General features: G+C 49.6%; 1 protein-coding gene across 5 annotated transcripts in view; it reads right to left on the minus strand.

Moving 5' to 3' along the window:
- Positions 1 to 1,947: 1,947 nt before the first annotated feature.
- The window catches only part of SLC7A1 (solute carrier family 7 member 1), a 79,185-nt gene continuing 53,633 nt past the window's right edge, over positions 1,948 to 27,499 (minus strand). For all 5 annotated transcript variants that reach the window (XM_044249526.1, XM_044249527.1, XM_044249530.1 and 2 more), the window contains exons 4-13: positions 24,659 to 24,817; positions 22,444 to 22,618; positions 16,370 to 16,491; positions 15,521 to 15,743; positions 14,391 to 14,530; positions 11,706 to 11,808; positions 9,719 to 9,936; positions 9,292 to 9,458; positions 8,515 to 8,623; positions 1,948 to 7,017 (exon numbers count right to left, since the gene is read on the minus strand). In XM_044249526.1, the coding sequence (XP_044105461.1) occupies positions 6,914 to 7,017; positions 8,515 to 8,623; positions 9,292 to 9,458; positions 9,719 to 9,936; positions 11,706 to 11,808; positions 14,391 to 14,530; positions 15,521 to 15,743; positions 16,370 to 16,491; positions 22,444 to 22,618; positions 24,659 to 24,817 (1,520 nt within the window). In that variant the 3' untranslated portion in view covers positions 1,948 to 6,913. The remainder of the gene's footprint in view (positions 7,018 to 8,514; positions 8,624 to 9,291; positions 9,459 to 9,718; positions 9,937 to 11,705; positions 11,809 to 14,390; positions 14,531 to 15,520; positions 15,744 to 16,369; positions 16,492 to 22,443; positions 22,619 to 24,658; positions 24,818 to 27,499) is intronic.

Below are 27,499 nucleotides of genomic sequence, written 5' to 3' on the forward strand. Positions count from 1 at the left end.
CCTCAGCGGGAAGGGAAGATGCACTCAGGAGGGACGGGCTCCTTTGCCTCACTCACCACATCTCCCAGTTTCACCTGTGCCAGCACCGAGCGGGGATCAGATGGTGTGCAGCTCTGAGTTGGGACCAGCCTGCTGCATGGGACCAAGGGCCCCGCCTGGGGCTCTGTGCCTCCAGCCCAGGGCAGCAGGCCCGAGGCACCCTCCCAGACCCCTGCACAGCTGCTGCTGTCCGCACAGAGTGTTCTTGTTTTAACTGCACCCAAATTAACGTAGTGGAGCCCTGCTGCCATCGGCCCTCCCCTGCCACACTGTAAAGCGCAGGCACTCAGTAACTTCATCGTTTCAAGGAGCAACACCTCCAAGCATCCATGGGAAAGTCCAACCTGCAGGTTTCTCTTCCCCAACTCAGTCCGGAGCCACCGGGATCCGGAGCCGACGGGTTGGCCAGAGAGCTGCCTTCATTGCCAACGGCGACGCCTGTTTTTATTCGCTGAGCCTTTACTCACATTGCATTTTATTCAACAGCAGCGTTTACGGCTCAGTGGGCAGCCAGAGTTTGGTAAAATTAAACTGTACCCTTTTGAAAAAGGGCGGACAGGGTTACCCACAGTTGGCGTCCCAACCCTCCCTGCCGGCTCTGTCTGGTGGTTTTCAAGGCTGGGCAGGAATACGCAGCCTAGTGAGGAGCTCAGGAGGATTCCTCCGGTGCTGCCGATGCCCAGCTGTTTGGAGGCGGCTTTTGACTCCCCAGAAGTGTTTCATAACCACACTTCCAGGGAAAGCTTGCTCCAGGTGGCTCCCCATCAGACCTCCCGCCTGGAATCCCCAGTCGGGGCTCAGGGCTCCCTAAGAGATGGCTGAGGTGGGCCGGGGGGCGGGGCTGCTCCTCGGGCTGCCCACCCCGCGCTGGCCACTAGGTGGCGCTGCGACGCCGCGGGAACCGAGCTCCGGCTCGTGTTCTGGGAGGTGGGCTCTAGGTGCCTGGTGGTTCAGGGAGCCAGACGCTACCTGCCCGCGTGGCCACTCCCCCGGGCCGGGGACCCCAGCTCGGCTCACCGGCGCCTGCAAGCTGTCGGCAGGACCTCTCACGAGCGATCGCTCGCGGGGGTCCGCCTCCTGCCAGCCCGCGGCCCTGGCCACAGGGCACACTCTGGCTGCTGCGGAGCAGGGAGGCGGCACACAGTCCGAGCTTTGTGGCCTGTTGCCAAGCGGGGGATGGCGCTGGTGGAGGGCGGGGGTTGGCTTGCAGACTGATTCTCGTGTAAACCTGGTGTGAACTGGCCGCAGCTCCCCCTGCCTGCTCTCCTAGGGCTCCGGTGTCTGCTGAGAACACGCCCAGGTTGGGCCTTGCCTTCCGCTGGCAACCAACTTCCCCGTGTGGTCATTGAATCGCTGCCTAGTAGCGTCTGAGAGTTAAGACCCCTGGACAGAGTCGGCCTCCTGTCCAAGAAAAGGCTTCCTTCCCTGGGGGTGGAGGGGATGCGGGAGAGATGCAGCCCCAGGGACAGCTGCAACCCTCCCCCAACCCCATCCTCCCGGACAGACTGTGTGCGCAGAGGACAGGGCAGGGCTGAGGTGTACGTGGTGCGAGGCGGCTGGCGCATGGGCACCCAAGGGCTTCGGGGGATGAGCGGCTTTATGCCTCTGGGGGGCAGCAATCTTGGTGCACAGACAGCCCCGCTCAAACCCAAGCCAGGTCTGGAAGGAGTGGGAGGTGGGGAGATGGCATGAGAGGATCCTAAACTGAGGGCTGGGGGATTCCCTGGTTGAGGGACTGGACTTTGGAATGAGCATTTGCACCAAATGCCCCAAGGCCAATGAAACATTACAACATCTGGCTGTGGAGAAACAGAGGCTGCTAAAGAAGCAAAGGGCAGGATCTGGAACTCTCTGTGAGGCGCTGCCAAGCTTGGGGACCCTACCGGGGGGAGTCTTGAGATCACACTGTGCATGCCAAAGCCATAGAATTTATTAGAGTTGGCAGAAGCATGAGATACTGTACCACAAAATAATTTGATTTTACAACATATAGTAGGAAGTTGTCAACATACAGTGTTGTCAGCAAAAATGGGATACAGAGCAGAATTTCACATTTTTTTAAGGTGATGGACATGGACGCTTGTCCTTAAAATAAAAACAGGAGAGGACAGCAGAGACAGCCTGGTTTGCAGTGGGCATCAGATTCTAAATCTAGTATTACAATTATAAGAAACTATAAGAAAACTATTAGAAAAATAGAACATCAAACAAGCAAAAATATTATACAATTTACATAATAAGAAACACAATTCTTTTAATAATGGCTCCATGTTCAGTAGAAGAAAAAGTTTACTGGAGAAACCACAGCTCTGTGGGTTTGATAATAAACCAGCCCTCACTGGGATCATCATCCCATGCTTTAGACCCATCGATGCTGGAAGGCACAACTTAAGCGGGAAACTTACTTTAAATATATATTACAACTTCTCAAATCGAAAATAAGTCCCAAACTTAAAAAAGTTTGTCATCGAGAAACACAACATCGTATACCTTGTTAATTAATTAACAAAGTCAAAGCACATCTTCCCAGCCCTGCTTCCTGACCCTGCTCATACCCTGAGAAGATCAATTTGCTGGACTTCACAGCCAAGGTCTTGATCTCATGGGGGTTTTTAGGCCGGCAGTTCCCCACACCTACAGGGCCATCGGGGTCAGGGGGAGGGGGTTCCTTGATAACTGTGCCCTGAGGCCCTTGGCCGGTCCGTGTCCCACTCAAAAGAGCACTGCTGCTCAATGAAGCAAAGGGCACAGAAAGACTCTGGATTATAGTGACGAATATCAAAGTCAGTTGACATTTTCTTCTTTTGCCATAAAAACCCATCAGGCATCATAACTATGATGATGAAATACGGAGTGTAGCTTCTTGCACCACTGGATCAATGAATCATTTCATTACCAAAAAAAAAGTCCATAGGAGTCTGACAAAATGTCTATCTCACTCCCTGAGGAGCCTTACATACAATACTCTCATTATGATGTCAAACATATATCTGAAGTTATACAGAACAACCATACATAGCATATATTTAGTTCCATCTGCCAAGAACTTTGTAACAGTTCCACACAGAGGCACACAAACGTTGCACACCTATGGCCAGCAGAGTGTGGACAGGCCTGCAGACACACATCTCTGTCCGTGCTAGAACACATCGGCGACGGGGCCCGGCACGAAGATTCCTCACTCCCATCTTGGTGATCACGGCTTTTGGGTGCTGACAGGACAATCAGCTTTGATGAGATGTATACAAGTGAGACACGCAGATCAGAAGACGGTCCCGGCACAGAGCTGGCAGGTGTCCTCTCCTGGTGATGGCCCCAAAATGCCTGAGTCCGTCTATACTCTGGCTGGGGCCGTTCCGAGGCATGTCCACACTCACCCAAGGAACCCACCCTTGGACCCTGGACTCACAGCCGTGGCTGGTGTTAGGCTAGAGACCATCCCGGGCAGACTGCAGAACTCACTCAGCTCTGAACTCCCGCTGGGTGTTGCGAGGAGGGCATGCAATTCAGTTCGTGCCCACTGCCATGCACAAAGCCCAACAAGCAAGGGCCAGGGGCCTCAGCCAGGTGCACACACAGGCTGTGCCAAAGGTACAGAACGGGGTGTGCCAGAGCCTCGAGAGCTGGGGGCTCCTGAAGCCCCCAGAGTGCACACACGACAGGCAGGCAGCCTGTGATAGCCAAACCACAGCACACAGGACCAGGAGGCCGATCTCTTAAGAGAGATGACTCAGTGGAACCAAACCACAGGTTGGGGAGCTGGAGAGGGAGAGGTTCTGACAACAGTATTGATTTAGAGTCTTTCCAAAACACCCTAGGAAAAATGGCCCTATCTACTCTTACAGGTTTGGAAAAACAAATCAGGCCCCAAGTTGGGTGGAAGGGGTGTGAGCTGGTAGGGTGGGGTGAGGGGAGTGCAGAGGCCCTATCTCCTGCCCAAGGCCCCCTCCAGGAAGCAGGCTCAGCCTCACTGGCCCACGGGGTCGGACTGCTTCCCTGGAGACCCCTCACACTCCTCAATCTTCAGCAGAGGTCCTGGGGCCCCGCTGTTGGCTTCTCTGTGAGTCTTCATGGGGTCACAAAAACAGGAAGGGCAAAGTGCACTTCGGGAGGCAGGAAGGGGGGCTTATTTGACACAAATGGGTCTTACCAATATGGTTATTTGCGACTGGGCCACAGATAAAAGCAGACACAACATTTCCAAAGGGCATGTCTCTAGAAGTGTGGAATTTCTGACGGTATAGAAAATACTGGCCAAGCCATGGAACTGATAATCATATTCTCGCTTGGGGTGTAGGGAGGCCAATTGTTGGGCATTTCTGGTGGTTATTTCTTGCCTGTGTGTGTGCATGCCCCGGCGCGTGTATGTGTTTATTTCTGGGGAAGGAATGAAGGATGGGATAAAAAAAAGCCTAACAGCGCTGGGGAGACTGACCCCAAACATCATTCCTTACATTACCACCCTCATACACAGAAGAAAAAACCCCTGGCAACTGAACAGAAGTTAGTCTCCATAAAAGCACAGTGACCATGACAACTATTTCTCTGCGGAACCTTCAGGTGTCCTTTTCCGAGGCTTCTGGAGGCACTTCCCACTTTGGGGTGAGGAAGGAGGACCCTCCCACTCCAGGAGCTTCGCATTCCGTGGGATGGCATCGGCGAACACACCTTGTCAGTCGGCAGAAGGAGACATGTTGCCAGCTGAAATGTCATCTGTATACAGTCTATTGCCTGCTGTCTTGCACAGAAATTTCAGCCAGAAAAAGATATTAAAGTAAAAAAAAAAATTTTTTTTTCTCTCTCTCCCCTACACTTTTCTCATATACTACATTTCCCTCAAGTTCTCTTTGCCTATGTGGGAAAGTAACAGACAAATCAAGCAAACAAATAGCTAACAAATTCTAAGAAGACAGCAGACAACCAAAACCCCATGAAATAAGTTAATATTTATCAAAATATTATACAGCACCAATCTACATAAATTTAAATACCTTTCTTTGGAAACCCCTGCTCTGAGCCCTTATGCTCCTCCCTCTATAACATTCACAAATGATATTTAGAATAAAGCTTCCAGGCAGGTGATCAGGGCCTGGGGCAGAGGCCAAGCTCTTGGCCACCGGCCCACCAGCCCTCCACTGACCGACCCTGCCATTTGGCTGGTCCACAAATTTTTGCAATTCTCTCCGAACCTACTGAGGGAGATCAGACAAGTGCCGTCAATTTACCAGGCTTATTTCTACCAGATTTGTGTCAAAGGTCGGATAAGAAGGAAGAAGTGGGAGTCTGAGCTTCAAAGCAGCATTTACATTTTCTAGAGTGTCCACATGCCTTCCTCCCTCCCCTCCAGTTCACGTGAGGCCCTTCTGTCTCCCAAGTCACGTTCTCATGGGAAGGAAGACTGCGTCAGTGTTCTCGTTTCCTTGGCCTCCTCTCTGCAGAGTGGGTGAGAGTGTAGGGTGCTGCAGGGTCCGAGGAGGGAGCACGGAGCACGGAGCACGGAGCTGCAGGGACCCAAGCTGGCTCTGTGACTGACAGAGGCAGGGGGTCCAGGGCCAGGTTACGATCCAGATACAAACCCACAACGCTTGGACAGCAGTATGACCCCCACATTCTCACGTGCAGACCCCACGCTTGCAACAACACACCAAGGAAATATTTGGTCATTTTCCAAGTTAACACTAAGTGCCAACTTAATTTGGAGTGATTTGCAGATGTTAACAGAGGACTCGGTTTGATTCTATCTAAGGAGGGGCCAAACAGATCATGTTGGGACCAGAAGCAGCGAGGGGGGCCGGCCACTGTCACCTCAGAATGAGTGGACACCTGCCTTGAGAACCTTACAAGACTCGAGATGCTAACCCACAAGGATCAGAGGGCAGGATTTAGTGATTGGCAAAGACCCACAGAATACAGCGTTCTAAGCTCTACTAATCTAAGGCCAGTCCCACAGGAATGCAGTGCCACACTCCAGGTGCTTGGGACACACAACTGTTGGCGAGAGATACCAGAAGCAGCCAGAACCGGCCTGGGGCCTGGAGCGAGAGAGTGCGGCTGGGGGAGGTCCCCACACGTGGGCACCAGGAGTAGAGGCGGCCCTGCCTTGGTCCTGCTGCCTCGTCCCCACAGCGGCGCTCCCTTCCTCCTGGTCAGTGACGGAAACGCCTGCCCTCAGCACCACTGGAGTGTGCGGGGCTGTCTGGTGAAGCAGCGAAACCCCTGCCTGGAAGGGGAAGGAGGAGAGAGCTTACAGTCCTCACAACCTCTTCTGGAAGCAAGGCAGGGAACAGGAATGGGAGAAGGAAACCAGTCTTGCTTTTCCTTTTTAAAGTAAACTGCTGTCCTTTGGCTCCGGGGGCAAGACTGCTGGGGATGTATGTTTTGGAGTACTCACCTTGCCTCTGCGGCCGGCCTTGGGGGCCACATGGGGAGATGGCTATGGAGAGTCTGGAGTGCGCACATGTTTAATACCAGAATGGTCCCCAGGGAGGGAGGCCCGGATTCCCAAGGTGACGAGAAACAGTGACCTCCATTCTGCCTGAGCACACAGCAGCATGCACACGGAGATGGAGAGGACGGGGCCGCTTTCCATGTTCAGAGGGGTGTTAGGAGCCGCGGTGGCTAGCTGTGGCCAAGCGGCCCCTGCTGGGGAGCTGTCCGAGGTGACGGGCCCTCGCACACCTGCTGCGGAGCGAGTCTAAGCAGGACACACGGGCTGCGGGCTAAGGCTGCGCTTCAGGTAGCTGCAGTGTCTGCTGCACTGGGGCTGTGTAGATGTGGGTGGGTCCTGACGCACTGGTGGACAGAGTGAGGTGCTCCCAGGACCTCTGCGGGCATCCCTCGGGGTTGTGGTCACCTCTGAGGGAGGGGCTGCGTGTCACTTGCAATGGTCCAAATTGCCGTCAGGAGTCCTTGCTTGGTCAGCGGCTAGGGACGCCTCCTCGCTGTGCCACAAACCATAACCAAAATAGATGATGAAGCCTGCAGGCCGAGAGCAGAGCGCGCATGTGAACACAGCCGGTGGAGGAGCCCACCCAGGAAAGCCTCTCCACGCTGCCTGTCCTGGGCCCGAACCCAGCACAAGCAGCCCTCATGGGCAAACTTTCTGCCCTCGGAGAAATGACACGACTTTGACTAACATCTGCAAAAGTGGCTCTCCCACCTCTACCTGCACACGCCCTTCTGGAGAGCCTCACACTGGGCTGGATACTGAGCAGGGGGAGCAGCTAGGCTAGGGGCCCCAGGACGAGTGCTGCTCCCGCAGCTGCATCCGCTTACCACCCAGCTTGTGCCCTGGGGCCCCTGATGGGCTCGTGCTGCTCCCTGCCAGGGTGGGATTTCCAACGGGCATCACGGCTCCCCAGGCTGTTCGCACGGCCTCCGGAGGCCCACTGTCTCTGTTTTCTCTACATATGTGGCTGTTAGATAGGAGGCAGCATTCAAGTCGCCTGCAAGCGTGTGCAACACAGGAGTTCAGTCTGTTCTGGTGTCCGGGACTCCAGAGGTCCCTCGGTGGGGCCCAGAGATCTGAGCTTCTAACCATCCACTCAAGCACTGCGGTCGTCTGGCCCTGAGGCAACCTTCATGCCAGAGACATAAGGAGGGCAGGCCTCAAAGCCCTGGAACTAAGCTAACGGCTTGGAGCCCAAGACTCATGTCTGGTACGCTTAAAACAGGGGTTGTCCTCCATCGCGGGGGAATGAGCACCTCACCCTGCGGTGTGGAGGAATGTGTGCCCATCACACACGACTGCACACACTGACCAGCTCTCCCACAGGAAGGCTCTACGGGACGTCTGTCCAACCGGCTGCAAGCCACACTTTGCAGACAATGTGAGTCCTGCAGAGAAGGATCTCCAGGCGGCAGCTATCTGCCCCCAAGTGTGGTGACCCAGGGCGGAGGCTTTGGCAGAAACAAAGTCCTGGCGTTACAGCTCTTGTCACCAACACTGAGGGTGAGAGGAAACTCCTTGGTCACCAGCACTGAGGAAGGAGCCTGAGTCCATTTCCTGCAGTTCCTGGGTTGGATACCCAGGTAGGGGGTAGGCCACGGGCGACCTACAACAGGGCCAGCACCTAAACGGTGACCCCAAACCTCCCACATGGGCCAGTGGGCAGGGGCTTGCTGGGCTGGGGAGGGTCATGGTCCAGGGAGATAGACTGGTGCTTTGACAACAGTAGACCATTGCCTCATTCTTGTTACCTTCAACTCTTGCCATGACATAACTAGCTCAGGCAAGAGCAATTAAAATGAAAAGTATCTGAAAGGGAGGGGAGACCCACAATGTACAAGAGCTCCTCACTGAGGGAAAACCCCTGACTACACGTGTTTTCATTATGCTTTGAGATTGGAAATGAGAGAGGCTCAGTGACAAGAGGCACAAGTTGTAGAAAAGACAAATGACATAGACAGATTCGGGGCCTGGGGCAGAGGGGCCTTCAAGAGAGGCCATCACAGTGAAACCCTGACCTCACATACCTATCAGCATCCACACTGCAAACCGGACCCACGTGCCTTGGTCCAGCTGCATCATGAGATAGACGTTCACAAAGATGCTCAGGACGGGAAGTAGCGGCAGGAAGGGCACCTGCAAAGAAGAGTGGGGCGAGGGGGGTGCACTGTCAAGTCTGTAGGGGGTGGAGTGCAGGGGGCGTTGCCTTTGAGTCATTTAACAAAAACGCCCTAAGAAAAGCCCCTACCCCCGAGACAGATGGACTGTGCTCTTTATATGGGGAGGAGAAGGTGAGTGCACCCCAACCCACACACATATGCACAGCCGCACCCCTGCACCGGCAAACTCTAATAGGTGGGGGTTTGGTTCTAGGCTACCAAGGGCCAACGTGTACTCTACTCTAATTTTCCCCTCTTGCTAATCTCCTGTTTAAGAAGGGGCTAGAAGAGGGACTTCTCCTTATCTCCAACACTGAACTACTTCATTACTTGTGTAAGCTAAAATGCAGACACCTTGGTCACCTCCAAGGCTTGGTAATGCGATGTGCCAGACACATATGTTAGATGGACACATGTGAGCTACCGCAGCAGTGAGCTGCGTCACTGACACCTAAGAGCTACGGCAGGGAGGGGTGCCTTCTTTCAGGGTCGGGTCCCCACCCGTTGTCCCTGGGGCTGGCCGGCCAGCCCCTCTGCTCCACACAGCCTGGCCTGGCAGAGCTCACGCAGGGCGCAGGAGGCCTGGGATCTGGGGCACCTACCGCAGAGCCTACCAGGAGGTTCTGTGTGGGCAGAGCTGCTCACCTTAAATGAAAGCTTGGTCTTGCTCTCAGGCTGCCTCCAGATGATTATGGTAACCAGGGAGCAGAGGAGGGCAGATCCAGCAAGCACAAAGATGGCCCACAACTCCGCTTTTGTCAGAGCCTCCTTTCCGAGCACGGCAACAATGCAGAAGGTGAGGATAAGAATTGCTAAGAAGGAGGGAGAGAGGGGTGCAATTCAATCTTTTTTCAGATCCCCACAGATAGCCCCAAAACCCACGGAGAGGGAGGCTCCATTTCTGCAGCCATCAATTACAGTAAGGGCAGAGCAGCTGACATCACAGTCCAGGAGCAAGACAGATGCTTATCTCTATCCCTTCCAGCACCTGCCTCCACCACCCGGGACAAGAAACCCTGCAATACCAACAAGCAGGACCCCAAACACCTTACAGGGAAGGGCAGGCTCTTACCTATGAGGCTGGTTGAAATGTTCACAATTAGCCCGGAGAATTTGGAAGGCTCCATATTTTTGGGTGAGAGTATGGTTTTCAAAGAAAACCGTTCTGCTTCTGGTAAAAAGCCTGTCTGGGAATCACTGGTGCTCACCAATTCATTCTGGTCCACTTGATCGAGCTCATCGGTAGTTCTGGCCATCTGGTATACCATGTTAGGTTGCTCTGGCTGATACCTGTAAAGAAAGGTATTGTGTGACCATCAAAATGTGCTTTCATTGGGCAAAAGAATACATATTGACTCAAGTTCTTAGTAAGCTTTCAAAGGTAAATTGCCCACAAGGCATAAAATGGGAAGAAGATGGTCAGAACGATGCATTCTTTGGCAAAGTAGATACAGAGGAGGAGATCTGAGTCCTCGGCTTCTTTCTGTTTCTGCTTCTGGGCAATACCCTCCTCCTTGGGGTCTCAATTTGAGGCAACTTGACCTTCCCCATGAACTAGCCCAAAGGAATATCCCGAGATGGTTTCCCTTGCTCTGAGTAGTAGTACTGGCCCTTGGATGCTTATAATATTTGGCCACTTCCAACAAAACTACAGCTGAAGGGAGCTAAAAGTACAAACAGAAATAGGAAGCTGTGACATTAGGATCCTGTTTGGTGCCAAGAGCCAGAGAAATGTGTCGGCAAGCTGATGGATTTGAGAAATTCTCTTTGTGAGACTTAACTGCATCAATTTCTTTTTAAAACTCCAAACGGCTTAGAATAAACAACTTTACAGAGCTGGCCGAAAGACTGGGCCTGTGGCATGATTTCCAAGACATAAGCTTCCTGCAAGTAAAGCATTCATTTTAAACGAGGCCTCCTTATCTTCCCACCCAAAATGAACAGAGCTCCAATCTTTTCTACCAGCGACGAAAACCAGAGTGCTTTCTGAATTATTTTGCATCTAATCTAAGTGTGAGCATAAAGATATTTAACCATTTTTTACTGATTCACTTATGTCAACACCATTTGGTCAAATGAGAGTATAAGGAGAACCTCAGAGAAGACTCCAGGGTTGAGCCCTCAGGATGGAATAAACGGTCACAGAACTAGCAAACTAGTTTTAGCCAATGCTACATGGCCACAGCTGAGGTTCAGCCCAAGTTTTACACAGAGTAGGTGCTAAGCATACCTGAAATGGGACAAATGGAATAAATGACCTTGCCAGTATAAATGCCCGAAAAGAAGTAATGAGGCTTTTCCCAGGTGACCAACACTGAGTCTCCATGACTCCATATTCTCATGATAAATGTTCCCTTGAGCCTTTCCTGGTAGTGGGGAAGCAGAACCCTGTCCTTTCAGAGCAAAGGACAACTGGAGCCCAGGGCTGTGCCTGGGAAGGGGGACACTGAGGGAGCTGAGAACACAGGGCACCACTCCTGGGCCCTGAACTGCTTTACCTCAGCCATCCAGGGGGCTGGCCCAGCGTCCACAAAGCTGACATGGCCAGAGCCTGGGAGGTCTTGCTCAACATTCACCTCGGCCAGTCAATGCCATGTACTGGGACTGACTCCTTTTGGGGCAGCTTGTGGTGTTGCTATAGGACAGCACTGCCCTAAGAATCATACAAGGATTCTCCCAATTCCGACCAGGATTAGTCCCCCGTACCCTCCAAGCTAAGACCCTGGACCAAACTGAAATCATTACCCTAAGCCTTCAAAAATTCTATTCCCTCGACCAGGCCCAACAGTTGGGCTGAGAACCTATCACCTCCCTCCTCCTAACATCCTGCCAGAAAAATGAGGGCATGTGATAGTGAAAGGTGAGCCCCCTGACTCTTTTCAATGATGTTTTCTGTGACTAGACTCTCAACCACCAAATCCCACACTCTCTAGGGCAGTTCCCAAAGGAACTAACAAGAACCTGAAATTACACCTTATAAATCATTAACCTGAACTTTTAAAAGGCTAATTGGGTACATCTTCACTATGTATCATGGAATCCGGAAAAGCCATACATACCGTAAGACCAACACACAGGCAGCCACCAAAGAGTAAGCCAGGAGAGTGCCAATCGACATGAGGTCCACCAAGTCCTTCAGGTCAAAGAGAAAGGCCATCACAGCTGAGGAGGAGACAAGCATCAGGATCCACAGATGGCCCACAATCACAGATAGCCAGAACCACCACCCACCCACGATCCAGGGTATACAGGGGGAGCTGCTTTTACTTGCTTCCTCACCCCAGCCCTTTCCATGGAAAGACACTGTGACGACATTGCTTAAAGAGAAGAAATACTCAGGATTAAATCACATTAACGGTCCTCAGCAGATAGTAGCAATAATTAACATTTATATGAAGAGCACTTCCATGAACATGACCTTTCTTGATCGTCATGGCAACTCTGCAAGCTATCACTACACTATGATAGAGAAACTGAAGTCAGACATGTTGGAAGTCTTATCGAAGGTCACACAGCTAGGAAGTGGAAAAGTCAGGATCTCAACTAGGTTCTTGTGGTGGAGCCCAGTGCGTCTTTCTCTGCACTGCGCAGACTCATAGACAGTTACATGTTATCTATCCATCTACCCACACACCATCCACCCGTCGTCCATGGATCAATCCATCCTCTGTCCATCCATCACCCATCGCCCATCCATCCATTCGGCCATCACCTACCCATTCATTCATCATCCATCTGGCACGCACTGAGAATACGCTGGTCAGCGCACCCCAGCAAAGATGTACACCATCAAAGTGGGCAGACCAGAGAGTCTCCAGCTTCCCCGAGTATATCATCCAACACAGGCATCAGTAGGCAACAGTGATGAGTAGGTGGATGAGGTCAAGTCCAGTGCTCTGGGAGGATCCACAGGGGCTCCTAACCCAGAGAGCTGAGTATGGAAAGCAGTGCTATCTCCAAACAATACTGGTACCTCTACCATGACCCCATTTATAAAAATCTACAACATGCATGCTTATTTGAAAATCTTTTGTAATTTTTGTGAGAGTCTATCTCTCTATTTATATGGGTACACTTGTCCGGTTTCCCATTTAAACAACTTGGAGAGATCTACTTTGGGGTATTTTCAAATCACAGGCAATCGACACAAGTTAAAACAGAAACACAAAACCATTCCTTTTCCACAAATATTTCTCAAGCCCCTACGGACTATTCCAACTAAAACAAATTTATATTGAGGGTAGATAACAGGATCAAAGAGCAATGCCGGGCCTTCTGGATAGTCAGAACAGTGTCCAGCTGTGCAGGCTGCAGATGCCTATGTCCCCACCCACAAAGAAACTCCAGCCAGACCTTTTCCATGTGGGGTGATTTCAGAAAACCAAATACCCATTGACCACTCCTGCCAAATGAAAAGAAAGAGTAAATCCTGGTTTGGTGAATGCACGTACTTTATAGTCACTTTAAAGATTATAGTTTGAGCTCCCCTGATCAGCACAGGAAGGGAATTAAAGGCCAGTCTTTAATATGCTCAAATTACATATAAATCCTGAAAGAACATTAACTAGTTCCCGTTCTTCATCTCTTAAATATATTGGTCATATTCTGACATATGGTGTCCCTTAACCTGACCATTGAGATCATGGTCAAGAATGTACAATTAAAAAAAAAAATGTACAATTACACAACAAATTTGTTAAATAATGAAAAACTAGCTTTCTTTCATTATGTGACATTAATCCAAAATACTAAACACACTTTGCTAAAGGGGTAGATACTATTAACAACAATCCATTCATTTAAGATTGTCAAATGTCTTACCAGTGGCTATTTGACTAGTCCCTGTGGTACAGAGGGTGAACTGGTATCGTATGTCCTAATATCCCAAAAAGACCAGCCACTTTGGCATAAAAACAAATCAGGAACCGAGAGCCAGGTCTCCTGGGTGTGGGTATATCCCCTCACTTAACCTCTCTGTACAACAGGCTGGATTATCACTGTCTCTTGGGGCTGGAAGAAGCAATTATTGGAGGAGAAAATATAGAAAACCAATAGCACAGTCCTTCGATGCTCCCCTTTTCTTAATCAGGGGCCCCTGGAATATCACATAGCCCCAAGGTTCTTTGTGTATGGATTTCAGCTGTCAAAACTGTCCTCTTGGTGGGGAACCTGATACTTGATAAGATGAATCTTCTCTAAGCCTGCCATTATTTATAAACTTATAGCAATCGGCCTCCCCAGCAACACCCCCGATGTCTCCTGGAGAACAGGTAGCACATTTCCTAAAACACTGATCTTAAGGGCTTCTCATTACCCTGAGGATCCACAGGCTAAGAGACACGGAGAATGAACTTCCAGTACTAACTAAACAGTCTTCCAGCTTGTTACCATGCAAGAAGATGTCATCCCACCAAAGTCTACTGAGGAACATTCAGAAAACGGGAAACACAAGTGGCTCTGTAGGGATAGTGTGTGTTCCAAGCTCTGTCCAATGAGAAGATAATTATAATAAAAGAATTCAAACATTTTTGAGAATTCCATCACATCCTCTGTAAAACTGGCCTCTGCCTTTAGTCAAAAGGGTGGCTATCTTGCAGGAAATCAGGTTCCAAGGGTGAAAACCAAAAGTTAAGAAGACCAGCTCTAACTTCTCACAGACCAGCACAATTCAAGGTATTTCCCTAGGGACTAGCAGTAACTCAACTGTTAAAATACTGGCAGGTGGGATTAGTTCCAGTTCTTACCAGCAATGGCACCTGAGGTCAACGTGGCAATTATTGGTGTTTTGGTCCTATCGTTGATTTTGGCCAAAAATTTAAATAGCAGTCCATCTTCAGCCATGGCATAGATGACTCGAGGCATAGGAAACATGGAACCCAAAAGACTGCATGGGAGGGAAAGGCAAAAAGCACATGTAACACTATCCCATCAGGAAGAGAGGCGTCCTAACGTGATCATTATGTGGTAAACCATGCTGCCCTGAACTCCTCACTGAGAACTGCCACCCTCCAAACTAGGGGAAGCCCATGACTGGCAGACAAAATTCATCGCATCAACCCCAGAAAAAGCACTTACTGTATGTGCTCAGTGAAAGAACAGCTTAACCTAACAAACATGCATGGGATCTAGTCATAGTTCTTAGGAAAAGGAAATTTTGTATTTATTCCCACAGTATTTCTAGCTAAATCAAACAGAAAATAAAAGCTTCACTGGGCTCATGAAGATTTCTCTGTGGTAAATCAAAGATTAGCAAACATTTCCTGTATGTACAGGCTAATAACAAACATCAGGGGCAAAATGTTTCTTATTCAAAGCCACTTTATTTTGGCTGTCTGGGGGGCTCAGTCAGCTAATCGTCTGCCTTCGCTTCAGGTCAGGATCCCAGGGTCCTGAAATTGAGCCCCGATTCGGGCTCCCCGCTCAGTGGGAAGCCTGCTTCTCCTTCTCCTTCTGCCCCTCCCGCTCTGCTTGTGCTTTCTCACTCTTAGTCCCTCTCTCAAATAAATAAATAAAATCTTAAAAAAAAAAAATGGCATTAATTCCCTTTTTTAAGGCAGCCTCTGCTTTACGATCAAACTAAGGGCCAAAATACAGTGTTCAAAGAGGTGGCCTGCTATAGGGGCCAAGGCTGGGGACAGCAAGCCAGACCCTTGCTGAGTAGATGTCAGAAAGTAGGCCTCAGAGTCTTCAGGGTGAAAATACCAAGAACAACTTGTGGGATGGTTGCTAACAGCAGGAGGAGAAACCACCTCATCAGGGTTGGGGTGCTGGCTCTTTGGGGGAAAAAGCGAGATTAGCGGCATGCCTATGTGTCAGGCCGTACACAGCCCACCACCTCTCACCCTCCCGAGAGCCTCACCTCCGAAGGCCTCACCTGGTGGAAAGAGCGCAGAGTGAGCCGACGGCCACCGCGTACTTGGCACCTTCCCAGCCCACATACTTGAAGGCGTCGGGCAAGGGACTGTCCTTGTCCAGGCAGAAGTATGGCATCATGAGTGTGAGGGCAGCCGACACCCCGAAGTAAGCGATGAAGCAAATTAGGAGGGACGCGACAATCCCCACGGGGATCGCCTTCTGAGGGTTCTTGACCTCTTCACCTAGAAGCAGCAAGGAATCGGGCCCAGGAGGGCAAGACAGTGAGGGGCAACCCCCCAGCCCCACAAGATGCCCGCGCCACCCACAAATGACACCCCTGACGTGCTCAGCCCCATGGGAACTGGGGTCTTCGGGCTTCTGGGAACCATGGGTGGCCCTCCGCGCATGGATCAGAGGACCCATAGTGCCAGGGAGGGTGTTCTCGGCCTCTAGGCCCTGGTTCAGCCAAGGAAAAGACTTGTTTCCTTTGGCAGAGAAAATTCAGGAGGCCCGACTGAGCCCGGCCTATTCAATCACCCGGATAACAGTATTTTTAATGGCCTCGTTTCTCCCGGATGACGCCCAGATATGAAATCGGGCAGAGCGACGCTGTCATCATCCTGTCCTAGCAGCACACCGGTTAGTCACGTTCGTGATGCAGGCTTTCCTGCCCGGCACTGCCACTTGGGGAAGTGATAAAAGGGGGGAAAAGATTAGCAGGAAGCTACAAATCTACACGTTACTCACGTGTGAAAGAGCAGCAGCCGGCATAGCCCCACAGGAAGGAAAACAGCACCCCTGGGTAAAATTAGCCCAGCCTGTCTGACGAGAGAGGAGGACCCATCCAGCGGGCAGAGAGGAGCCGTACCTGTTGTGGCGATGCAGTCAAAGCCCACGAAGGCATAGAAGCACGTCGCTGCCCCAGACAGGACACCAGAGAATCCAAAGGGCATGAATCCACCAGCGCCAAGCGTCCCTTGTTTTGTGTCACTAGGAAAAAAGAGCCAAAGATCATAACACCCTCTTCACAGTCCTGAAGAAAAGCTGTTCCCAACAGTCGTGTGTCCCCTCCACCTCTGGCCACTGCTGGCCTGGGGCCCTCCAGATGCCTAGTAAATGATCCCCGAGGCAGCTGTCCCTAGACCCCGTGGGCCACAGGCCTCCCTCCTTTACATAGCCCAGAGCCACAAGGGCACCCACTGAACTCTTTCCAGAAGTATCCCTGAATATTGGCTTTGGGGACAGGGGAGAGACTGTGACACAGGGTGTCCAACAGGAAAGAGGGAAGAAACCAGCAAGTGAGGCCTCTCTCCCAGGACTGTCAAATGAAGAACATATACTCTGGAACACAGAGCTGCCAAATGGGTGTGTGGCCCCCACCCCAGGGACACAATGCAAAAAATCTGCCATATTTACCAGTAACGGCAGTCTCAAACATTTTCAGAGACACTGCAGTGAAGGAAAGTGAATGGTTCCCGCCCACAAGTACTCACATGCACATGATAAACAGGGTTGTCTACATGGGTGGGGACTAGAGCCCAGTATGGGCAAGGGCACATGGATGGGGCTCAGGACATAATTGCTAAAGTAATGAATATACGGCCATATACAGGTTGTCAGCCCCAGAAATCCTTTAAGGCTCAGACAATAGTTCCAGCGAAGTGGAACCTTGACTCGAAACAGTGTGCCCCACACCAAGAAGAGCCACATGAGCTCGCGGCCTGCCACCACTCACACTCTGGATGGCCACTCCAGGCCCTGCCCATCACGACGTGGCTCTAAGCCGTGTACACCCTGGTCCGCTGCCACTACCTGAAAAACAGCCCAACTCCCAGCCCCAGGAGGATGGCCTGGCTCCTCCCTCACCAGCCATGCCTTTTGCTGGCCACAGGCCTGCAGGCATCCTGTCGCAGTTTCCAGAGAATGGTCATCACCTTCCCATCGCCTCTCGTAACTCAGCAGGCTGAGGACAGCCCAGCTCGGCAGGGCAACCTGCCCCAGACCACCTGGCTTCCTAACATTAGAAGAGCCATACACAATATTCTAGTCCTATAAACAGATGTCAATTGGGTTAGCAACTCATTGGCCCAATTTGCTTTCAGAGGGATTCATCAACTGACTAAAAAAACAGACAGCCACTTTGGTCCCAATTATCGCATAATGGGGATTGAGCCATTGTACTGATTTCTAGAGGATCCTTGATTTCACAATCTAGAAGTCAGAGCATGAGTAAGGTCCTCAATCTGGGACTCATGGCAGTTCAGTAAGTAGCAACGTGAGGGAAACCCCAAGAAATCCACAAGTGAGAGATGTAGGAAAAACTGTTGCCAGACTCAAAGGGAAGTCACCCACATCCAAAATACAAAAATGGAGGCCCAGGACAAGTAAGTCGGCAAGGCACAGGACGTGCCCACCACATCCATAAATCACAAAGAACACAGAATACCCTGGTGAGCTGACTCCTATAATAAAAAGTTTGAGGCCAAAGCCTAAAACAAAACAGTTGACAGTCAAATAGCTCAGGAGAGCGGGATAAGAAGATGAAAGAAGAGGGGGACTCTTAATCAGAGGGGCTCCTGGCAGACCCTTTCAACTTCTGACCCCAACTAGAACATGGGAAGGTCTTTGCCAAGACCTAGAATTGGGCCCAGCTCCTCAGTGCCTGCCGGGACAGACAGACAGACAGGTACGGAAACCCTCCGGATGCCCGCCTGCCTCCACAAGCCCTCTAACACCAAGAGCTACGGAACAGCCGCGAAGAATAAATGAGTGTCAGGACTGCTGTTACACACGTCCAAGCCCAGAAAGAGGCCCTGCAAGAGACGACGAGGGCTGGAACACGCCTCTGTCGTGCAGCAGGGGGAAGCAGGAGTAACGGTGAAAGCACGGAGTTATGGAGAGCTGGACAAGACAAGGGCATCCTTCCCAGCTCCTCAGAGAGAGATGAGGGAAGGAATCCCATGGAAGGGGAGCCACAGGGAAAGGGCTGAAACCAGCTGTGGGTGCTCCTCCAGATCCTTCATCGCCCCGTGGTGCTCAGATACCACGCACCACAACCAAGGGCACAGTCCCCGTACAAAAGCCCTGTGGAATGTGCTAGTAAGGGAAACATGGGAGGTGCAGAAGAGTGGAGACAGAATGTTACTTTTTATGTAAGAAGAGAGGGACTATACACATAAATTATGTATGAAAGTTATATACATAATATACAAAATAAATAGAAATACATACTTGTAGTTGCTTGTATTTATACAAATAAAAGCTGGAAGCTTACACACAGAAATGATAAAAATGACTACCCATGGCAGGGTGGGAGATGAGGCAGATGAAGAAAGGAATGGGAACAGAAATTCTCAAAACAAACCTTTTCATAACATCATGACAAATGAACCAGGAGAAAACATTACCTACTCAAAAAATTAAATCTGATGTTTAACTTGGGTATTCTGCTCCTGGGACAGCAGCTCGCTATGAAATAGTCACAGAACCTGTTCTACATGGCCTCAAACCAAAGCATTTACAAATGTTTTGTGAAGGCTCTTCATGTGAATCTGTCATCGACGTGCTCTCTGCGTGTGGGGGCTGCGCCCAGTCAGCATGTAGCCACCAACACACGAAGACACGGGGAAGCAAGCTCTCAGGGGCTGCCGTGGCCCACACCCGGCCAACATCAGCTGGCAGAGCAGGTTAAAGCCAGCCCTCAGCCCGGTGCCCCCACTCCTGCAGCTGGGCTGTCCAGCTCTTCCGCCTGCCACCCAGCCAGTCACCCAGGATAGCAAAGAGGGGAACTGGCACAGGAAGGAAGGAAAAGCTGTCTTGTGGCCACCACATCTGTGAGCCTGGGGTGAGGTCTTGACAGGCAGCCTCCACAGTGCGGATGCAGGAGGTCCTCTCCCCCGCGTGGCCTTTTCCCACAGCATCCGTGGAAAGCATCCTGCGCTAAGATTCTGTTCTTCTGACTCCCATCTGCCACCCTGACATACATTGCTAGTTGTTCCCAAAAGCCATACCCCCTTCTTCCTCACAGTAATAGAACTTAATTATTTTAGCTAGACACAGGAACACTAAGAATAAAGACAGTGTGTTTCTCTGACTCCAGCTGCGAGCTGTGGCCCCTTGATTTAAGCAGACATGAGGTACGCATCTCCTGAGAAACATCAGGGAAATGAAGTGGAGAGGGAGGCTGCCTCTCTCCTTTTCTCATTTCCTTCCTGCTGCTGGGCGCCATCTTGGACCCTGGAGTGACGCTGGGAATGTGGGCCATGGACAGAGCCATCAGACGGAAGAACTGGATTTCCGGCCCACCGAAGCCATACGCTGGACTGACCACCTGCAGATGTTGACTTAAGAGAACAAAACCTTTATCTCGTGGAAGCCAATGTTATTTTTGGGTTTCCACCTCCCTGACAAGAAACCATATGCAACATAACCTTCCCAGTGGGGTTCCAAGTCGTGCTGTGGCTTTACACTTTGCTACACTTGTGGCCCATTTGCAGGACTCTGGCTAAGAAAGCCAGAAGTAGCAGGAGACGAAGGCGGCAAGGAACCCACCAGGCTGTCGGGTCATATTCCCAGTCCAGACCAAGCCACAGACAGACTCCAGGTTCATGGGGGCGTCCACAGCCAAGTCATGGAGACCAGATCACAAAATCACAACTCGGTGGGGTGAGAACGGCCACCAACTGTGGCTGAAGCTCTCCAAGCTGCATGGTTTGGCTGGGAAATGCCCTATTATTTCAGAGAGACAAGCAATTTCATGCAAGACTACGTGGCCATGCTCAGAAATATAAATCTATGGCTGCAAATAAAGGGGAAGAAAGAATTTTCTAGGTTTTGACAAAATCAAAGAGCAAGCTGTGCCCCAGACTGGCAGCCTTCTACCTCAGGGCAGTGCTCTGGGGGCTGGGGGCAGCACAGTCCTTTGTCACCGGGACCCAGAGGGCGAGGACTACCCAAGACAGGAAAGACTATCAGCAGGCACAAACAAGCTCTTCATGAAAACAATAATATTCAATCTCCATCGACCACCAGGAAAAAGACACACCATCTAGATTTAATTCGTGACCTGTGAACCATCACCAGCAAGAGAGTCGTCCCAAGTTTTCAAAATCTACTGTTACTCCCAAGCTTAGTTTGAACTGGCTTTATTCTACCCTGAGATACTGAGCACCAATAAATCTGGCATACATTGGATTCAGAAAAGCTTAGGAATGCTACATTAAAAATCCTCATTTCTCAGCGGGGCCCAGCTGGCTCAGTGAGTAGAGCATGTGACCCTTGATCTTAGGGTCGGGAGTTCCAGCCCCACTTGGACATAGAACTTACTTTTAAAAAGAAAAATTAAAGGGGCACCTGGGTGGTTCAGTGGGTTAGGCCTCTGCCTTCAGCTCAGGTCATGATCTCAGGGTCCTGGGATCGAGCCCGCATCAAGGCCTCTTGCTTAGCGGGGAGCCTGCTTTCCCCTCTCTCTCTGCCTGCCTCTTTGCCTACTTGTGACCTTTCTCTCTCCCTGAAAAATAAATAAATAAAATCTTTAAAAAAAAAATTTTAAATCCTCATTTCTCTGTAGTCATTTAGTCTCTAAAAGGAAGGCTCTTTTTTATTTGAACGGTTAACCATATAATATGTCATACAGTCAACAGTTTCCTGCTTGTGTTCTAGTAGTGAACTCGTCACACATCAATGCCTGTCCAGTGACCAGATCACTGGAAGATACATCTGGGCCTGAACCAGAGACCAAGTTCACATGTGACCACTCAGATCCCCAGTGTGGGACGACCTCATTTCTCAGTCTCCCTTGCAGCTAGATGTGGCCACCTACTGGATTCTCACCAGCAGAATGCTGGCAGAAGGGACATACATGTGTCTTCCAGATCTGCCCTCCAAAGCATGGGCACACTCCCTCTCATACCCTCTTTCCCTCGAGGAGAGCCCAACTCTGACCACACAGAGGAGGACCCCATCCTAGGGTGGGATGGAGCAACCTGGTGGATCCCTGCAAGCCTGTGTGCAGCCTCGTGGGTCAGTCAACCCAGGCCACTCATGTCAGGGGCTGAGACATCATTTTAAAGACACTGCATTTTAGGAAGGTCTCCTTATCAGAGCTGTGTAACCCTTGGTTGTAATTACAACAGGACCGTAGACAAAAATCTCACTCCCCATTCTCTATCCTAAGACCATTAAGATTCCCCTGAAAAAACCTGACCTAAAAAGATCCAAAAGATACATCCTAATTTGCTTGGCTTTTATTTTCTAGATAGTTGGAGCTTGTCTATGAGGCTTCCCTAAGGGTCCTAAAAAAGCACAGGTCTAAGAGCTGGCCTGTCACCTGCCCCTCATCCTGGTTATCCTGAGTCAGAGAATATAAAAGAGTGTTGGGGTTTTCAGGGCTGACACACCCCAAGCTGAGGGTGGGAGAAAGACTATTATAATCACATTTTCATACATCAGTAATTCTGAACGCCTCTGATAAAAGCCTGTGATAAGAGTCCTCCAGGTTTCTTCTTCTGTCTATGTTATTAATAGGAAGGAATCATAATCAAGGGATAGCACCATGGCTTTGCCGAGAAAAGCTTTTCTGAAACCAAATTCAGAGGTTGGTCAAGAAATAGAATTTGAGGAATAGATTACTTAGTGAGTCTGACAACGATCTTCAACTATGTACAATTTCAGAATTAGAATGAAGATTTTGTTTTCCTGAATACCTTCCTTTATCAGACAATACACTGTCGAGTTCAGGGAAATGAAACTTGATAAAATCTCAAACCAAAGAAACACCCTTGGCTATTTTACTACACAAAAAAAATTAATTCAAATTCAAATTACTTTTTTAAAAAAGGCATGTAGTATTCTGGCCAATTACATGCCCCCAATGTGCGTGTCTGTTTAAGTACCAAGTACGAATCAATGGTCACATGTCGAGAGGAAGGAGAAACAACTCACTTGCTCAAGCAGCGATGACTGGATGTGTTCTGGAAATCCTCCTCTGTGAGCTGCCAGTTTTTAATCGATCCTTTCACAAATCCTGACACCATTATGAAGCCCAAGACCAGAACATTGACACAAGTGAATATTTTGTTGACCATGGCCGACTCTTTCACACCGAGAGTTAAAAGTCCTGAAAAAGCGCATAAACAAGAAAATTTTGCCTGATGGTGTGAACTCTGTGCCTGAGGAGTCCTTCCTGGGACAGGGACAGGGATGGGATGAGAGGGTGAGTTAAGACGAATCCAAGCGACACCAAACCTCCTAAGATTTCTGTGAGCTTCTGGGAACGGGGCTGAATTAATCATCTTTCTAGAGGCAGGAATCAAACTAACCAAAGTCCACACAGTAGTTCACAAAGCCATCAAAGTTGGTCTTGCAGGCCCCCTCTGGAGCTAAGGGTGCCACCCAGCAGGCACCCAAGGACTGCAGCGATAGGGAACACCACAGCCCACCCTCCTGGAGCACAACCCCCTCCCAGGGATGAAGAGAAGGCCCTCTCCCGGCACCCTCTCCACTCACTGACATAACTTCCTGGGACTCCCCTGAGGGCACAGCGGGATTTTTTTTTTTTTCTCCAAGGAGGAGTCATCTGGCTGAGTTTGTTGGTAGAATGAGGGTGTTTCGGATATGAAAATTATTCAGATTCACCGTGCAACGTTAGCAGTATGACCAATGGCAACTTTCTGTGATTGCGGCACCACAAACCCATAAGGTTCGTCATCAGATTCAGTGCATGTAAAACAACATCTAAGCTAGACAAGTTACGAATGGATCATAAACTCACATAAAAAAACTAAAAAGACCCAAGTGATAAAAACACATGGAAACCACATGACAACACTGTTTCGGAGGTTTAGGCCACATCATCACCTGTGGGTACACACACCATTTGGGGACTTCTGTGGCTAAACTCCTGGCTGGGGAAGAAAAGAGACATGGAAAGGTGTCCAAGTGACAGGTGACCACCACTTATGACTTGAGACTGCTGCCCTGCCATGCGCACCTTTTATAAACTTAAAATTAAAAAATGCATTTCACAATAGAAGATTTGATTCTGAAATGAAGGTGCTAGAAGGGAAGTGAGCAATTAATCACAGGGAACACCCCCTCGTGCTGTGCTCTGTTTCTCTCTGGCGTCCCTCCCTCTCGTGTTTATGAAAATCTCCCAGTGCAAACTTAATTTCTGATACACGTTCCTGCCAGCTGGACCAGAAATACTGCTGAGACTGTCCTATGCAAGATGATTTCAATTACATGGTGCGTAAAATAAGGCATGTTGTTTTTAGAACCCATCCAAGATCTTCTAGTCTCAAAGGGGGATTTATCTGCATTCAGCTTAATGCTTATACAGTTAAGTGCCACATGGAAAAAAAACTCCCATCCTTGAGGCCGGGACACGGATAAACATCACTAAGAGGAAGCTGCCTTCAGTCATCTTCAAGCACTATCTGTAATTTTAAAATTCTGTACCCGTGACTCTGCCATTAAATTTTTTTTTAAAGATTTTACTCATTTATTTGACACAGAGAGAGAGAGAGAGAGAGAGAGCGAGCGCACAAGCACAGGAGCACAGGCAGACACAGAGGGAGATGCAGGTTCCTTGCCAAACAGGGAGCCCCATGCGGGACTCAATCCCTGGGATCATAAGCTGAGCAAAAGGCAGACGCTCAACCAGCTGAGCCACCCCGATGTCCTGTGAAACATTTCTTTAATGGGCATTTTGTTGGCTGTTAGGTGTAAAACCATCCGAGACTTCTCGAGCATCCAAGGCGCATACTGGTGCCCAGCCCAACCTCTTCCCCTCTCTGTTCCCCGAAGAAGAATGCCACTTCCCTTTACAAATGCTTTCCACTAAGTCAGGGGAATTCCTGGGTCACTTAAACAATAAAGCCCACCATACTAACAAAATCCCACTCTACAAACAGCTACACAAACACCTGAGATTTTTTTTAAATTAAATGACAAGCAACTTCGACAGCTAGTCAATGGGTCCACCCTGTGTGTGTGTACAAGAAGCTGCTAAGACCAACAAGATGCCTGCATTCGTCACAGAAAGAAACAAGAGGAGGGGAAAGGAGGATGAGGAAAAGTTAGAAAGGGGCCTCATGGGAGCCTGCCCTGCACTTCAGGCCCCTTACCCCAACCGATGTGTCCCACTGCGTGGCTTTACCTGTTAAGATGAGAATGATAATCACAGCAAATATGTCTGGGTTTTCGGCCAGCACTCCAGGGGCATTCAGAGCCATGTGCGTCCGTGAGAACTCCCTGATGGGATTGCCAATCAGCTCGTCAAACGTCGCACTCCAGGCTCTCGCTACACTTGAAGTACCTGTCATGAAACAGATGCACCAGAGGAAATTGACAGAAAACAATGAACAGCATTTGTCATCAGGCTCCACTTCACAGCTACCATGCCAGGGGTCGTGGACGGTGCGCTGGGACCCAGTGGCGGCAGGCAGACCCCGGTCTGTGCTAGCTCAGAAGTGAGGCTCCGTTAGTGCCTGCAGCAAAGTATGGGGCTGGGGAAGCCTCACAGGCCCAGAGAGAAACACACTTCCCACCACAACCCAGTATGTTCATGGGTACTGTGTTTCCAATATACAACTGAATAACCAACAGTTTGCAGAACAGTGCTATTTACCCTTACCACCTGAGGGGCACGCTGGTGGTATTTTTCCACTCTACTTATTTATTTCATTATTAAAAGAAATACTGGTGGTAAACCACGAAGCTGATTTCGTGATCTACTCAGGGACTATGGTGGGCAGCCTGAGACATCTGGCTCTGGAAGCTTCCCTTCCAAGACCCTCCCGACAGCAGAGCTGAGGGTCCCCACCCACCAGGGAATGCTGTTCTCCCAATAAGAATGGAACAAGGAGATCCACGTGTGCTGACCATCCCCCTCAGCAACAGTCACCTGCTCACCCCGGAGCTGGTGCCGGCCCCCTCTGCTGCTCTGTGCCCAAGCCTGGGCTCCCACTACCTGCCCACAGGTCCCCAAGTGTCTGACCACAGGCACAGCCCAGCCTTCCTCCTCTCCATCCCAAAGTCCCCGCCCTGAGGATCACAAACGGACACAGCACCCCAAATGCCAACAGCTGTTGACTGCATGCTCTTTCAACCTGAATCAAATCACTGCTTTTCAAGGAAACGTCACTACAGTTCCAATATTCACATATAGCACTTTCCTTTCCTTTCAAAAGGGACCTCACCGGTGACTGTGATCTGGATCACCATAGAATATGGCTGGGGGACGAGATTCAATGTTGCTAGTGGGTCTCCTACTGAGTGTGTGTCTGACAACTCAAAAATTTAACCATGTGTCTTCACCCTCAGCATCCAGGCTGTTACGAGTTCTGCTCATCGCCAGCCCAGGGGAAAAAATGGTCTTCCCCTCTCCCCAAGAGAGGCCTGCCCACAGCTGATCAGGCTCTGAAACCTACTGTGAGGGGTGAGAGGGGCTACCCGGCCTTCCTTCTTGGCCTCCCTCACTCCCCATCTTTGAAACATAGCTTTACAAAAACCCGAGAATGACCCACAGTAACACATGCATGAGTCAGTTTCACACAAGCAAACAGCAGGCTGGCAAAGAGTCTTTCCTTTGTTGGTATAGAAGCAGAGGGCAATTCCTGCTCAGGTTTAGTTTTATGCCCAGGTAAATCTGAAGGGAACATAACAGCCCATTTAAAACAGCTACGTTCCCACTCAGACACTTGAGCTTGCAGGAGCATTTGTGATTATAAATTTTAGTGCTGTACTGAAAAAAAAAAAATTATGAATTTTATTTTCAAACTTAGAAGCATAAGCTATGCTGGCTGTTATTAGCTACCACGAACTCCAGAAAAGAGAGGGAAGGTGCTGCTCAGAGAGCTTGGCAGAAGCCCTCTGCCAGCTGGCCTGGGCAAGCGGCAGCAGGTGCCCCACACAGCCCCTGGGCCCCGCATCCCCGCAGGCAGCACATAGACCCTTATGCCATTCCCAGTGTGGGGAACACAGGAGCCTACTGCGATCCACTTACTACGTCTTACTGTGTTTTGAAAATATTACAAAAAGCTTGCTGAAATATAAATGGAATGTTTAGAGCCTATTTATACTTCTACTTGTAGGAATTGGCCATTCATATCCTTTGTTTATTCTTACATTCAGGTGTTTGTCTCTTTTAAGTCTTTTAAGATATGTTCAACCTTGGTTGTAACCAAAATACAAACAACATCAAGAGAAACAATAGCTTTTCACCTACCATACTAAGAAGACTTTGTATTTTGAGTGTTTTTGTTTGTTGGTTGTTTTTAATGCTGGTGCTCAGGGTCAGCAAGAATGTGAGGAAGACAGCCTGTGGCCGTCTGGAGGATTGCAGGCAACATGGGCCTTAAAAGACACGGGCCCACTGACCTACACATTCTGCTTCTTAGACTATTTTAAAGGAAAAAAATCATGGCCGTGCCCGATGACATTAAACTATTTATAACAATAATTACACAACTGGAAACAATCTAAGTACTCTAGGAGAACACCTAAAAAATTATGCTACATATATAAAACTACATAATGATATGCAATCATTTGGAATATTACTATGGAAAAACCATTAATACCATGAGAAATGTTTATTATATGTTTTTTATAAATAAAGAGACATACTGGACAAAAAAAAAAGTTTAAGTTGACAAAAATATTAATAGATCCCTAAACTCTTCTGAATAGAGATTGTCTTCTCCTTCCATGGTGTTCCTAACATCCAGCATAATGGCTGGCACAGAGGAGGAGCTCAAGAAATAGCTGCTGAAAGAAGGAGTGAATGAATAACAATTAATTTCTCTGGGTTGTCAGATTCGGCAATGTCTACTTTCTGTGTTGCGTTTTTCTGTATTTCCTAAATTTTTCTTTATCAGTGATATGTTTACTCTAGTAATCAATAATCAAAAATACTGAAAGGGACTACACTCCTTTTAAGCAGTTAGGACATCCCACTGAATCTCCATCTCTTGTGTTCACAGGACTGACCTCCTTG

Source organism: Neovison vison, chromosome 5 (genome assembly GCF_020171115.1).
Source record: "Neovison vison isolate M4711 chromosome 5, ASM_NN_V1, whole genome shotgun sequence".
Taxonomy (NCBI): domain Eukaryota; kingdom Metazoa; phylum Chordata; class Mammalia; order Carnivora; family Mustelidae; genus Neogale; species Neogale vison.